Source organism: Pongo abelii, chromosome 10 (assembly GCF_028885655.2).
Source record: "Pongo abelii isolate AG06213 chromosome 10, NHGRI_mPonAbe1-v2.0_pri, whole genome shotgun sequence".
NCBI classification, from domain to species: domain Eukaryota; kingdom Metazoa; phylum Chordata; class Mammalia; order Primates; family Hominidae; genus Pongo; species Pongo abelii.
The window spans coordinates 112,282,442-112,296,639 of NC_071995.2; the positions used below are offsets into that span (position 1 = coordinate 112,282,442).

The 14,198-nt window shown below is 57.9% G+C and overlaps 1 protein-coding gene across 1 annotated transcript; it reads right to left on the reverse strand.

The window, feature by feature from the left end:
* Nucleotides 1–3,765: 3,765 nt before the first annotated feature.
* On the reverse strand, nucleotides 3,766–13,851 carry LHX5 (LIM homeobox 5). Its single transcript, XM_002823796.4, has 6 exons — nucleotides 13,650–13,851; nucleotides 12,297–12,978; nucleotides 10,109–10,332; nucleotides 9,129–9,406; nucleotides 8,257–8,422; nucleotides 3,766–4,610 (listed from the first exon to the last, which is right to left on the reverse strand). Exons 2-6 carry the CDS (start codon nucleotides 12,467–12,469, stop codon nucleotides 4,243–4,245), a joined length of 1,209 nt encoding a protein of 402 aa, XP_002823842.1. The 5' UTR covers nucleotides 12,470–12,978; nucleotides 13,650–13,851; the 3' UTR covers nucleotides 3,766–4,242.
* Nucleotides 13,852–14,198: the final 347 nt, after the last annotated feature.

The window sequence follows — 14,198 nt, forward strand, 5'->3', positions numbered from 1 at the left end:
GGTGACATAGTGAGCAACCTCCAGTTCCTCAGCCAGGTGGTGTCCTGGATCCCAGAGCTCCTGCTCTGTTCTGCCTCCATCCCATTCTCAGGTGACCTAGGCTGCCAACCCTCTTCACTTGTGAATACTCAGAGGAAGGAACGATGGGGAGTGTGTCCACAAGTACTGATCATGCAGAAATCATGGCACCTCTCCTGGAACCTTGCTTCTGGAGCCACCCTTGGAGATCTTGATGGGGCCACCCCAGGGTTATTTAAGTCTCCTGACATAAAGGGGGACCTCTTCCTCTCCCAGTTCTCCCAGACTGAAGCTGTGAGCATTTAAGGGGCAGGTATATATCCTGTGTACATGTGTGTTAGCATGTGTGCAAGGACATGGTGTGTGGGTTTTTGTGTGTCTGCAGGGGTTAGACATATTGTAGATGTGTGCATTTGTGTACACAAGCCTGTGAATGTCTGTTAATATACATGTGTGTGCATATGTATGTAGATGTGTGTGCCTACCATTGTGCCCTTGTCTGTGTCTCTGTGTGTATGCACAGCTGTGTGTCCATGTGGCTGCTTTGTGTGTGTGTGTGTGTGTGTGTGTGTGTATCCATATGCCTGTGAACATGCTTCTGTATATGCTTGTGTTTTTGTTCATGTACATGTATTTGCATGTGTAAGTGTTCATTGTGTGGGCCCGTATGTATCTGTCTGGTGTGTGTGTGTGTGCATGTGTGTGCCTGTACCTGGAGAAAGGGGCAGAGGGCTTGGTTCTACTGTGGTTTCTCATCCTGTAGCCTCACTCTGCTGCCTTCACTGAAGGACGCCTCTGGGTCTAAGTGTCCTATCTGGGTAGGGGCTGGGGGGTTCCCGGACGCCATGGAGCATGAGCAGTAGGTGACTTGGCACACTTATGGGGGCTCTTCCTCCCACAGATTTAATCTCCCCTTTCCCTCCTCCTAACCTTTCTCCCTTCTCTTCCTCTTCCTCTCTTCCTTATTCCTTCCTATTCTCCTGCCTCCCTCCCCTCCTCTTCATCTCTTTCACCCCTCCTCCCCTCCCCTCTCTCCCCAACCTCTATCTCCCTGTCACAACCCTGTTTGAGGAAGGGGTGAGTCCTCTCCTCCCCCTAGCTTCGCTTCCCCCATATTGCTCTGGTGTAAGTTCTAAGTGAGCCCTTCTGTAAAGTTCACACATGCCCAGAAAGCATTCAGGGACCCGCCAGAGATGAGGTCCACCTTGCAAATTCTCTCTTGGCCTCTAGAATCCGTTACAGTTAGGGCACCATAAAGAAGTAGAAACACAACCCAATACATGGGTTTGAATCTCAGCTTTGCCACTTCCCAGCTGTGTGACCTTGGGCCGGTCCCTCAACCTCTCTGAGTACCCTGAGGGGGCCAATAATACCTACCCTGATACACGTCCAAGGATTCAGCTGCAAGGATATTCTGATGTGATTTAAAGTGGTGAAACATTGGAAACAAACCCAAATATCCAACAATAGAATTGGTTAAAAATAAAACAAAAACCATAAAAGGATGGCTCAGCCATTGAAGAGAACTTTAAGCAGTGACTACACAGAATGACATAGCTCTGTCTATGAAGATCAGTTTATACATCTGGAAGCTATTGTTGAGTGCACTAGAGCAGATGACCACATATTGAGTATAGGGTATGATCTCTAGTTTCAAAATGAAAAAACAAAACAAAACAAAACAAAAAACCAAAAAAACAAGAAAAGAAAAAAGAAGTCTGAAAGAAAATGTGTCACCTAGATTTCCGTAGTGCTTGAGATTCTGGGTGGTGACATTTTCTTCCTTTTGTTTATCTGAGATTTCTAAATTTTCTACAAGCAAGTAGCATTGGTCTGATAAAGACAAATGTGCTGTAAGGAAAGAAAAGAAAAAGGCAAGCCACCTTGCATGATTCTTGTGAGGAACACATAAAGAAAAAGGGCAGAAGAGTGGGGCTCTGAGCATGTGCCTGTCCCATGGTGGTCTGTTCCCCACCTTCCCCCGCTGCAGCTACAATGGGCCCGCTTCTCTCACCCCAAGCTTGGGTGAAAAGTGATCCCAATGCAGGACACTCTTCTATTTATTTTTACCTCCCTCTCCTGATTTTCTTTTCTTTTATCTTCTCTTTTCTTTCTTTTTTTCTTTTTCTTTTTTTTTTTGAGACAGAGTCTTGCTCTGTCGTCCAGGCTGGAGTGCAGTGAGGCAGTACCAGCTTACTGCAACCTCCGCCTCCCGGCTTCAGGCGATTCTCCTGCCTCAGCCTCCCAAGTATCTGGGATTACAGACGCCTGCCACCATGCCTGGCTAATTTTTGTATTTTTATTAGAGACAGGGTTTCACCATGTTGGCCAGGCTGGTCTTGAACTCCTGATCTCAGGTGATCCACCCACCTCAGCTTCCTAAAGGGCTGGGATTACAGACGTTTGAGTTGGAAGGGAATGTAGGAAGCACTCTCTCCAACCCCTGCTTTTGCAAGTAGGGAAACTGAGTCAAAGAGGGAGAGTGACTTGTTTTAGGTAGTGGCCTCAGGCCTCCTAAATCTCACTGGACACTCTTTCCCTCATGCCTTTACCTAAAGACAAGCATTCACTGCATAAGATTTGCAGAGCCCAACAGCCTCACTTTGGGGAGGAGGCGCACTTCAGTCCTAACATAGCCTCGCAGATAACCAGCATCAGCTTACCAGCCTGCTCTTTTTTTGGGCCACCAGAAATTACAAGGGGGAATAGTTAGGAGTGAAGCTGTAATTCTTTTGATGTGCTGGCAACAAACAAATCACACATTCATTCATTCATCAAACATTCTGAAGACCTACTATATGCTGGGCAGGCCTGTGTTAGAGCAGGGTATTACATAAAGCATGAGGAGATACGGTGCCTGGCATGTAGTAGCTGTCAAAAGAGGACAGCCACTTTCACGAACCTGGGAGTCACTAGAAGAGCTCCCCCTTTGGGTGAGCAGAGGTTTTTGCATCCATCAAGGGTTTAATGTCAGAGACCAGAACCAGGGAAAGGAATGGTTTCATTCGCTCTGAGTCATTATCAAGGTAGGGACAAAAAAAGAAAACCACACAGCGCTGAGGGAAAAAAGATTTTTTTTTTTTATTAATCTTTCTTTTTAAAAAAAGTTGATTTTTTTTGTTTTTTTTTGTTTTTTTAGGTAAACCTCTTTCTGCTTCCCCTCTGTCACTCTGCCCTACATCCTCTTAAAAATATAAAAATGTCCAACCCCGGATAACTAGAGTACAATAAATAAACAGTAAACACAAAAACATACTTTATTTGTTTCTTCTTTATACAAAATAACGAAACTAGAAGCGTTCAACTTCCAAAAAAGTATAATATTGTACATCCTGACGGCCCAGCCTCCAGGCCCTGGGCAGGGAGGGTGGTCTGTGGGTCTGAGCCCAGCAACCCTGGCGCCCCACCCAGGGGGAGAGCAGGATGTGCGCGTGTTTGAGTCCGGCCTGCTCCCTCGGGCTCAACATAAACGTCAAAGTAAGGAAGAGCGGGAGCTGGACCCGGCTGGCCACGTCCTGACCCACAGCCCTCTTCCTAGAGAAGCTGACCTTGAGCCTCAGGATTGGCCACCAGGGAGCGCCAGCGTGCAGGTGGCTCGGTCTCCCTCCTGCTGGCTCCCTGTTCACGCGAGTTCCTCGCTCGCTCTCCGTCTTCTCCCTCTGGCTGACGCTGTCTCCATCTCTCTCTTCCTCATCTTGCCCCGTTTCCTCTCCCTCTCTTTCAATCTCTCTCCTCCTTTTCTTATCATCTTTTTTTTTTTTTTTAAAGACGGGGAAAGCACAGCGAGAAATAAGATTACAAAATGTCACTTGGATTGCAGAGAGAGGGAAAAACACCGTCTCCGCCCCTTGGCTTCACCCTCTCTCAGTCCAAAGAGGTGGCGGTGGCTGGGTGGGTGGGTGGGGGCCCGGGGAAAGTCTAGAGCGTGCTCGAAATCTCTTGACCCTCCGGAGTATTGACTTTGGTCCCAAGAAATTGCTCGCGGTTGCTGGGAGAGTGCTGGCGGTGGGCTGAGGCTCCTGGAGAGCCCGCGGGGTGGAGATGGGGGTCGGCCCCCCCTCGGCGCCCAGCCGAGGAGCAGCTGCCAGTTGAGTGCGGACCCGAGAGAGAACCCCCGAGGGACACCCACGTCTCCCACCGCGTCCATGTCGGGCGTTTTGGTTTCAGGAGGCTGCTTCGGGGCGGGGCCCCCGGGGGCCGAGCGCGGGGGGCGGCCCGGCGGCCTTACCACACGGCGGCCTCGTTGAGCTCCGGGTTGGGATGCGACAGGGGTCCGCTGTAGCCGCTGGTGCCGCTCATTGGGAAGGGCGGGCTGGGCCCGCCGCTGAACACCTCGCCTGGCATGGGGTGCAGCGCGCCCGGCAGGCCCGGCTCTGGGCTCGGTGTGTCCGGGTGCGAGATCATGTCGGTGAACCTGGGGTTGTCCGCGGCGTGCGGGCCGGCGAGCGGCGGCTCCAGCGCGCCCAGCGGCGTCGAGCCGGGGCCAGAGGCCGCCAGGAAGCTGGAGTCGGCCGGGGACTGCGCCTGCGAAGGCGGGCCGTGCGCGAAGAAGTCGTAGTTGCTTCCCGGCGCGTAGTAGTCGCCTTGGTAGTCTGCGGAGGGGGAGCGGGAAGGAGACAGGGCGCGGTGAGAGAAGGCGAAGTAGGTGGGGGACCCGGGCGGGCGAGAGAGGGGAGCGCGCGACACCGACCCGAGGTTAGAGAGACCCGCGGAGGCCGGCGCCCTTTGAGACGGTGGACGTCGCAGACCCACGGGGAGGGTTGGGGAGAGAGACAATGAGAGATCTCGAAAGGGCAAGAGACTCAGACTGCCAGAGACTACACACAGAGACGGGAGAGACTCCGAGACCGTGGGGGACACACGCGGCAAAAACTCGGAGACTTCAAGGTCACAGTTTCCCTGACACCTAGAGATGCAGAGAGACAGCGGCGGCCAGAGACGCAGAGACAGACAATGATTCCTGAGTGTCTTAGGGTCGGTGAGAGACACAGAGATGCGGGACAGCGAGAGACAGACGGAGAGATCGGCAGAGGGACAGAGAGAAAGGCGGAAAAGAGACCCAGAGACGCGGAGTCCGCGGCTGAGACCCGAAAGCCCGAGACATCGGAGGGTCGCGGAGGAGTCGAGGAGACGCAGAGAGTGGAGAGACGGCCGCGGTTAGAGACACGCGTGGAAACCCCCGGGGGCGGCGGCGAGAGAGTCAGGAGTAAGCCCGAAGATGGAGAGAAGTCGATGCGCCCAGAGAACGCAAGACGGTGGATCAGAGATGAATCCCAGGAACCTCCAGAGAAGCGGAGGCTGACAGGCCCGGGGAGAGGAACCGGGCAGGGACCAACCAGCGGACAGAGCAGAGCGCGAAATGGTTGAGACCGGGAAGCGACCGGGCCGGGGGAAACTGGATCCGGACCGCGGCAGGAGCGACTGGTGGGTTGGGCCGGGCGGGGCGGCCTTGGCGCCCTAAACTCGGTCCCTGCGCCCCACCAACCCAGTCCAAGTCCTTCGCCTCGCCAAGTACGGTCCACGCGTCGATCCCGGTGAGACCATTTGTACCGACCTCGCCTAGCCTGTGAAAGAGAAAACTGAGCTCCAGCGATTTGGGAGAGGGGGAGGAGGACACGAAGATTCTCTGGGTCATGCCCAGAGCTCCGCGCGCGCCTCGGGGTAGAAGCTCGGTCCTCCAGCCTTGCCCCGGGTTGGTGTTGCCAGCACCCCCAGGTTCTGAAGCATCTGAGGACATTGAGACCTTTTGAGAAGCTGTTGATAGCTATGGGCTCTCTCTCGAGGAAAATGCAAGGGTGAGAATTTTGCCCACAAATTCAGGAGGTGCAGGGACTCCGGATTGCAAACCCATTCTGCCTCAACAAATCTGCATCAACTCTCTGACCTCCCCACGTAGCCCCTTTTCCAGAACCTTCGGGATATCCTGCCTTCCCCCACCATGTGGGGCCCTGAAGGACTGACGTGGGGGACGTCACGAAAAGACCACCTGGTACCAGGCACCCGCTTTGTGCGGCGGGAAAACCAGCGAGTCCAGAAGCCTGAGTCTCTTCTGCAAATCCACTCCCCCTGCTGAGTCCTGGGATCTCAGTCAAGGGGCGAGTTCCTGATGCCCCCTGCCACCCTCTTCCCTCTCCAAACCCTGAAATCTGTCCAAATGGGGGGTGTCTGGAGGCGTGGCTTGGAGGCAGTTTAAGCAACAGCTAAAACGGTTGCCAATTACTTTTTAAAACCATTAATTTAATTCTCCCCGAAAGTGAAGGGGAAGATGGGGAGCGGCGAATTTGGAGCCCCAAAGGGACAGGGATGGGAGACGGCCGCGGCCCGCAGCGAGCCGGAAAACCAGCGAAGGCCGCGGCCCCGGCGCCGTGCGCGCCGCCTCCGCCCATATGGCGGCCGGGCCGGAGGTAATTGGAACAAACGCCGTCTGAAAAGGGCACAAAAGCCGCAGCTGGGGCTTTGTCCGCGCTCCCACGGGGAGCCGCCGGCCCCGCCGCCCAGCCCCTTTCTCGCCCGCTGCCGGTCGCCACCGCCGGGATCTCCCAGCGCGGATTAGGCGGGGCTGCCTCGCTGGGGGCTGGGGAGTCTTCCCCACCATTCCGGGGAATGAGGGGCCCCCCGTATCCAGCTCCCCACCCCATCCAGCGCGCAGGGAGAGGAGGCGGTGGGTTAGGTCGGGGCGGGGGCGAACTGGTCCTCGGGGAAACCTTGGTTAATTACCCAGGCGGGGAAAAATTCCAGGCCGGTACCGCCCCCACTAACTCGCTGCTCCGGGCCCAGATTTTGTAGGGAAAGAGGCAAATTTAGGTGGAGAGAGTCGGTGAGTGGAGACTCCAGAAGACACGCCCACCATCCGGGCTGTCCAGGGTTGGGGGTCTGTCCAGGGTTGGGCGGCTGGGGCGCTCCAGCCTGAGCCCTGCCACTGCTTGGGGTCTCTGCCCTGAAAAAAAGCACAGCCTGGCATTTTGCCCACAATTTCTAGGGGCCCCGGTCGGGTCTCAAGGTCTAATCCCTCCTCAGGCTTCCGGATGTGCTGAGGTTAGTGATGGGGTTATCTTCCCTTCCCTTCCGCCTCTACCTGGGTGCCTAGCTCCTGCCTTCCCAACACTGCCACTGAACCCACTTTCTAAGAGAAATTGCCTCTTCCTAACCTGCGCTACAACTCAGAAGTGCAGATGCCTCTCAGACATAGGCAGTCTTGGGGTCTCTCCAAATTCAGAAGCTTCAGAACAGAAGAGGAGAGGTGCTTTCTTGAGCCCTCAGCCCTGGGAAGAACAGGACGTGAGCTTGGTGAACTCAAGCAATGCGGCTCAGGGTAAGGAGCTGAAAAAACCGGGTAGGGGGAGTTGGGATGGTTCACCAATCCAGTGTGAGGGAAGTGAGAGGAGGAAAAGCTGAGGTGACAAGGGGACAGCTCACCCCAGGCCCAAGCCTGGTACCACCATCTGAAGCCCTTTGTAAACTGGGGCTCCTCGCTCTCTGCAGCCCCAAAGACGGTGGAAATGTGGGGTTGGCCCAACACTTGTGCCCCCAGTCTGTAGGAACCCCAGGGGTCTCGGGGCTGGAGGGTGGACTACAGTCCTGCCCAGAGCAACTGCTGGCATTTGGGCTAACACTGCCAGATGCTGGGCACACACACCCCGCCACATGGAACAGGAGTTGCTGCCTTCGATGCTAGTGAGCAGGCGGCTTGGAATGAATCCAGACCCCCATTCCCTCCCCTCACACTACCCTCCAGTGCTCGGAATCCACCTCCTGCCAAGTACACCAGGCACAGGGCGGCAGGAAGGTTGTGTGTCTGTCCGTGGGGGCGGCATGCATGTGGATTTGCCAGTACTGGCCTCAGTGTGACTGGTGGGAGTGTGCGCGTCTGTGGGGTTGTGTCTCCGTGAGTGTACCGGTGTGTGAGAGGGTGGAATTTACCCGTACGTGATCGTGCGATCGTGTCTAGACGTGTGTCCCTGGAGTCTCTGAATGCAAGTGTGAGTGCACCTTGTGCCCTGCGTGGGTGAGTGTGTCACTGTATCTCGTGTGTGCTTCTGTGTGCATCACTGTATGGGTGAGACCATGTATCTGATTTTGTGTCCAGGAGATGTGGGTGAGTGTACACGTGTCTGTGATTGTGTGTCCAGCGAGAGGGCGATGTCCTGGAGCGGCAGAAAGCGTGCTGGCCGGGACCCTTCGCCCTCAGCTCCCGGAATAGGGCAGGTGCGGAGCAGCGAATCCCGGGGCGCCCCTTACCTCCGTAGTAGGTGTACGGGGTGGACCCCAACATCTCAGACTCGTCCAAGCGGCCGCCCAGCGGACGCATGCGCCGCGGACTCCGGAAGAAGGCGTGCCTCCGGGCGCCCAGGGCGCTCAGCTGTTTCATCCTGCGTTCTTTGGACCGTCGGTTCTGAAACCACACCTGGGACAGAGGAGGGGGCTGTGAGCTCAGGATCAGGAGTGTCCTCTCCTCCCCTCTCCTCCCTTTCCTGACTGGGCTGCCCCTGCTGGGTCCTTCCGCCTCTTCCGCACCAGGACTCCCCCGAGGCGGGGCCGGGCCGGATTAGGCCGGGAGGGGTGGAGAGGGGCTTCGGCGAACCAGCCAAGGGTGAAGGATTTCGCGGACCCGTGGGGCGACTCATAAAGACTTGGGCTTCCTGCTCCTCGGCTCGCCCGCGGCCTGACGGCTCTATAAAGGCCTCCCTCCCGGCACGGCTCTCACCTCGGCCCCTCGGCTCCGGAGCCAGCCTCTGGCCGTTTGTCTGCCCGCGCTTCGGCGCAGGGAGGGAGGGGGCATCGCCTGTTTCTCTGCTCGAAAGGTGGGAGGTAAAGAGGGATCCCGGACCCCAGAGAGGCTTACAACCTTCCATGAGCAAGGCGGGGGGCGGAATTCAGAGAGGTAAAGTGACCCTCCCCCAAATCGCAACACCAGGAGGACAGCAGGGCTAGATGGAATCTTTCGGTTCACAGTCCCCGACCTCGGGCGAGTACCCCACTCGGGCGCACGGTCTGCTCCCAGACCAGAACCAGGCGCGCTCGTAGCCAAGGAAGCTTGGCGGGAGACTCCTCCGAGGCTCCCGGCTCCCAGGCCAGCGGGGCTAAGGAGCTGTGCCCGCCCCGGGCCGCACCTGGATGACGCGCATGTTGAGGCCGGTCTCCTGCGCCAGCTGCTCGCGGATGTGGCGCGTGGGCTTGGGCGTGGCGGCAAAGGCAGCCTTGAGCGTCTCCAGCTGCTTGGCCTTGATGGTGGTGCGGGGGCCGCGCCGCTTGGTGCCCGAGTTCTGCTCCTCGTTCTCGTTGTTGGCTGTCTCCTTGTCCGACGAGGTCGAGTTGTCCGTCTCTTTGGGGTCGTCCTGCAGTGCGTCCTGGAGGTCCGGGGACAAACTGCGGTCCGTACAGGATGACACTGCGGGCGGACGGATCGGGAAGGGGACAGCGGCGTCAGCGACGGCCAGACGCCTCTTCAGTCCAGTGGCAGCTTCCCGCCGGCCCAGGCTACGGCCGGCCCCGCTGGATTCCCTCCCAAACCTGCGACAGCCCCTCCCCCAGGGACCCGGTGCCCGCCCACTCTCTCCAGGCGGGGCTGGGCCTTTGGAGGGGCGCTCTTAAGCCCTCTCCGCGCGTCTCAGCTAGTACCTGGGTAAGGGTAGGGGGAGGCGTACCCTCTGGAGAACTCCCACTTTCAAGGAGAGGGGACTAGGAGGGCACAGATTCCCTTGGGGCTTGGATCGTCCTCTCCCTTCCCTCCTCTCTCCAGACCTCAATTAATGTCCTTCCAGTGCATCTAGAAATTACCTGGAGCTCAAATGACACATAAGGGGGAATTGTGCGCTTCCAAATTAGGAGAGGAGGGCAACTTGGAAAAGGCTCCTGAATTGGAGGAGGGTGAGGAAGAGATGGCAGATCTCAGATCCCCTGTAAAACCTGCTCCATAGCCACTTCTCTTCTCTAGCCTCTAACCCCCTTGCCTTGCCCTAGAACTGCCTGGGGCTGATGAGCTCCAAGCTCAGCACAGACAGCACACGGGGGGGCCAAGTAGGGAATGCCAGGCTGGGCACGGTGGGAGGGTGCTAAGGCCGAAGGCTAGTAAGGGGCCCAGGCTTCCTACCTGAGTTGAGGCTGCCCTCCTTGAGGCTGGATGAGCTCAGGTAGTCGTCTTTGCACACGAACTTGTTCTCGTCGATGACGTAGAGCTCCTCTCCGGTGGACAGCTGCTTGTTACACACCATGCAGGTGAAACAGTTGAGGTGAAAGACTTTGCTCCGGGCCTTGCGCACCAGGTCGCTGGGCGAGATGCCTTGCGCGCAGCCGGCGCATTTGGTGCCAAAGCGCCTGTGGACACAATGTGCCCGTCACTGTGGGATGGGACCGCATCCAGCCCTCCCCAGCCCCTGACCTCTTCCCACCCGACCTGGCTTCTGTGAAGTCCCCATTTCCATATCTGTCAAACGGAACCCCAATCCTGAGCGCTCTGGCCAGAGCGGGAGAAGTGGGACAAATGTCCTGAGCTGTTTTGGGGACTGGGACTGCCATGCCTCCATTGGGGCTTTTCAGACTCTCCTGAGCTGGGAAGGGGTGAGCAGTGGGTGCAGCCTTCAGCCAAGAAGAGAGCCCAGAGCACCCCAAGATGTCCTCCCCCAAACCCAACCCCTGCCAGGCCTGCCTGGGCTGCTCCAGGCAAACTCAGAGTCCATGAATGATTTGAAGCCGGGCTGGGAGGGTTTGGGCCACTTGGTGGCTTTGCCTCCTGGATCCTTTCTAGTCTGCTGGTGCCTAGCTAGGGCCAATCTGCCTGGCTGGCTGAGCCTAGTCATGAGGTGGGGAGCCCTTCTCCTAGGCTTGAAGGAGGAAGCAGAAAGGAGGGAACCTTCCACTGATTTCCAGTATCAATGGAGAGGCTTTCCAATCCACCGCTCTGGGACCCACTGGAGCTAATCAGGAGCTGTGGACAGCAGGGCCTCATAGTGACGGACCCTAGAGAGCAGGGATGAGTTTCAGCCCCCCTAAACCTCTGGCCTGGCAGGCAGCAGGGGAATGTGAATAGAGGACAATCATAGACCCTGCAAGGCCAGGACAGGAATCTCTCAAATCCCCGCTTTCCCGCGTTCCTGATCTCATTCCTTTTCTTTCTTCTTTGAGCTCAGGGAGAAAGCCAGCCTCCTCCGAAATGGGAGACGGGTGAGGCTCAGGTTGGGGGTGGGGTGGGGGAGGACCCCACATCTACTTACACCCATGTCTCTAAACAGGGCGAATTTGGGTGACATTGATGTAGTGAGGGCATTAGAAGCCATAAGTCACTTTTGGCCTTATCCGGCAGCGTAATTGGCCATATGAACCTTATCAAAAATCATTAGGCGCTTTGCAAGCACTGCTACATTAGGGGCATCGGGCCTCCGGGTCCAGGGAGTTTACACGTGTAAAGGAGCGGCTGACATTTTCTCCTATTCAAATTCCCAGTGCGGAGTCGCTGGGGCCGGCAGGCTGCCTTTCTCTATGGCGTGATTCACGCCCCCCTTCCTCAGCGCGGGGAATTCCTGTTCACAAAGCCGGCTCTGGGTGCCCAGAGGAAACAGGCAGGGCTCAGCTGCCCCAAACTCCACTGGCTTCCAGGCTGGGGAAACTGAGGCCCAGAGAGGTGATCTGCTCTGGCCGGCCAGAGGGCCCTCAGGGGTGGGGGGGCGGGGGAGGTGCCACAGCCCAGTCTAGACCCCAGAGGTTCTGATTCTCAGCCTGGATTTCGTTTCTGCTTTTCAACATGGGAGGAAATGTTTAAGGGGTTGGGAGGCGGAGGGGGGGAGGTTCTCTCCTCCCTTCACCAGGGGAGACCTTCCTTGCTGGGCCCCCTCTGGAGCTGAGAAGTTTCTGTTTGGGATTGCGCCAATGCGCTCACACATTCTGCCTGGAGCGAGAAGCCTCCAGGCGTCTCTAACTCAGGCAAAAATCCTTCCTCTCTCTCGGGACGGGGCTTGAAGCTTCTGTCTTGGGGTCGCAGCTGCTTGGAAGGGGCGGAGAGGAGTGGATAGCAAGTTTGTCAGGGCTTCCTCCCTCTGCCCCGCCAGCGCTCTGAGCCGGCCTCGAGCCAACGTGAGGCAGAGAAGCAGCGTCCTTCTTCCTCCGCCTGGGCTCGGGACCTTTCCTGGACCAAGGACAGGAGGAGAGCAAAGTGCTGCCCGCTCCCCATCTAAGCTTGTGGTCCGGGGAGGCTGGGATGGGTATGGGGGTCTCCCCTTCCCCAGCGCCCCAGTGGAGCGCGCGCAGAGTGGGCGCGCAGGCAGCAGCGCGGCGCGGCCTCTTACCTGAAAAAGTCATTTTTGCAGTAGAGCTTGCCCTCGCGCGAGAAGCACTTCTCCGAGAGGTTGGTTTTGCACTCGCAGCACTGAACACATTTGATGTGCCACGCGCGGTCCAGCACGTTCAGCAGAAAGCGGTCGAGGATGGGCCGCTCGCAACCGGCACAGTGCACCATCATAGCCCCGCGCCCCGGCGGCTTCGGCCGCCTTGCCCTCCCTTTGGGCCCCTGGCCCTCGGGCCTGCCGGGCCCTCCGCTGCCCTTCGCCTCTTGTCTCAGCAGCTGCAGGGCGAGTCTGGTCCGGACCAAGACTCAGCCGGTCAAGTCCTTGGGCAATCGCTGGCCTGGCGCTGGGCTGCCCGGAGTAGGGTGGTGATGGTGGTGGTGGGGGGGTGGCGTTCACAACCTCATGCCACGGGCCGCACGCCCCGGCGCCTGTTCCGGGCTTCCCCAGGTATCTCGGGTGGCTGCTGGCCTCGGCGCTGCGGAGCAGCTTTCCCCGGTGGCGGAGGCGCCGGCACTTTCCCCCACTTTCAAGCGGTCCGGATCCTCATCTTTGTCTGGTCGCCGCGTAATTCGCGCATCCTTATTCAGATTTGGTGACGTGGCGCCGCACGTAGGGGGCCCAGCGGCCAATGGGCGCACCGTGGCCATGGAAACCTCTTAAATTTATAGCATATCTAAATTGGCTACAGCGTTGCGGTCCGGACAGAGCAAAAAAAACAAGGCATCAGTATTGTTGAGTATAAGCTTGTACCTGGTTCGGAGGCTAAGTAAGTATTTACCTTCCAGTTTGGGGCTGACGGGGCGGGGGCAGCGCGATACGAAAACTGCGACTCTCTTCCTCTCTCTTTCTCCTCACAAATATTTGGGGGTCACGGGTTCCAAGGCCTAGTCTGGGAGGTACCCCTGCCCCCTTCGCCATCCCTGGAACCTGCAGAAGTTGCCCCACGCCCCACACCTCCCTCCCCTTCTCCAGCCCAGCCAGCCCAGATTGGATTCCCCCAGCCCCGCGCCCCCTCTGCGCCCTGAAGCTGCGTCAGCGCGGTTCTCCCGGCTCCTGGAGCCGGCCCCGGCTTCTTTTTGTCATACACGGGGCTGGGGCCCAGCCGGGCCTTTTTCATGGAGAGAGCTAGTAGAGACCGCGCGGCCTGGGTAGTTTTCCCCTCCCGGCCTCCGAGCCCAGGCCCAGGCCCAGGGTGGGGAGGCGGGGGAGGAGGAGGGGTGCCATTTGGCCTGGTCCCGAACTTTAGAGTTTCAGGCCTGAGTGCGCTGCTCACGGGGCTCTGAGGGAGATGTGGACAGGGGGAGATTCAGGGTGGACGGGTCTTCCCGCAGACAGCTCGGAGGTGGCACTCACCACGTCTCTCCTTTCCTCGCTGCACCTTCCAGATTCCAGGTCAGCCTATGGGGCACTGTGGTGAGTGGGTCGTACGGCTGAGGCGGGGGACACCAGCGACTATGAGAACGCTGTTTGCATTCACGCCGTGAGGGCTGGGTGTGCAAGTTCGTCCCCTCATTGGGCGCAGGAGAAGCGGCGCACGTGTGTTCCGTGCTCGGCAGGGCGCCCAGAGTGCGAGGAGAGAGAGTGTGTGTTAAGAGCGGAGGGGGGGGGGAGATGCTGGCAGGTGTGTGTGAGGAGGGGGTGTGTGGGTCTGAGAAGGAGAAGGGACCAGGCCTCCTTTCCCCTGGGGCCAGCGTGGCCACCAGGGCTCCAAGTTGGGGAAGCCGGGAATGGGCAACCAGGATTTTCGTTTCGCTTCTGGAAAGGGGGCTGAGGGAGTAGGGCCTGGGACCAAGGGCTGGAGCTAGAGGGGTTTGTGCCAGCACTTGGCTGTGAACGTTTGTTTGGGTGTGTTTCCTGAGCTTGTTACTGTGTACTCGCTGTTTGAGAATTCCATTTTTGCGT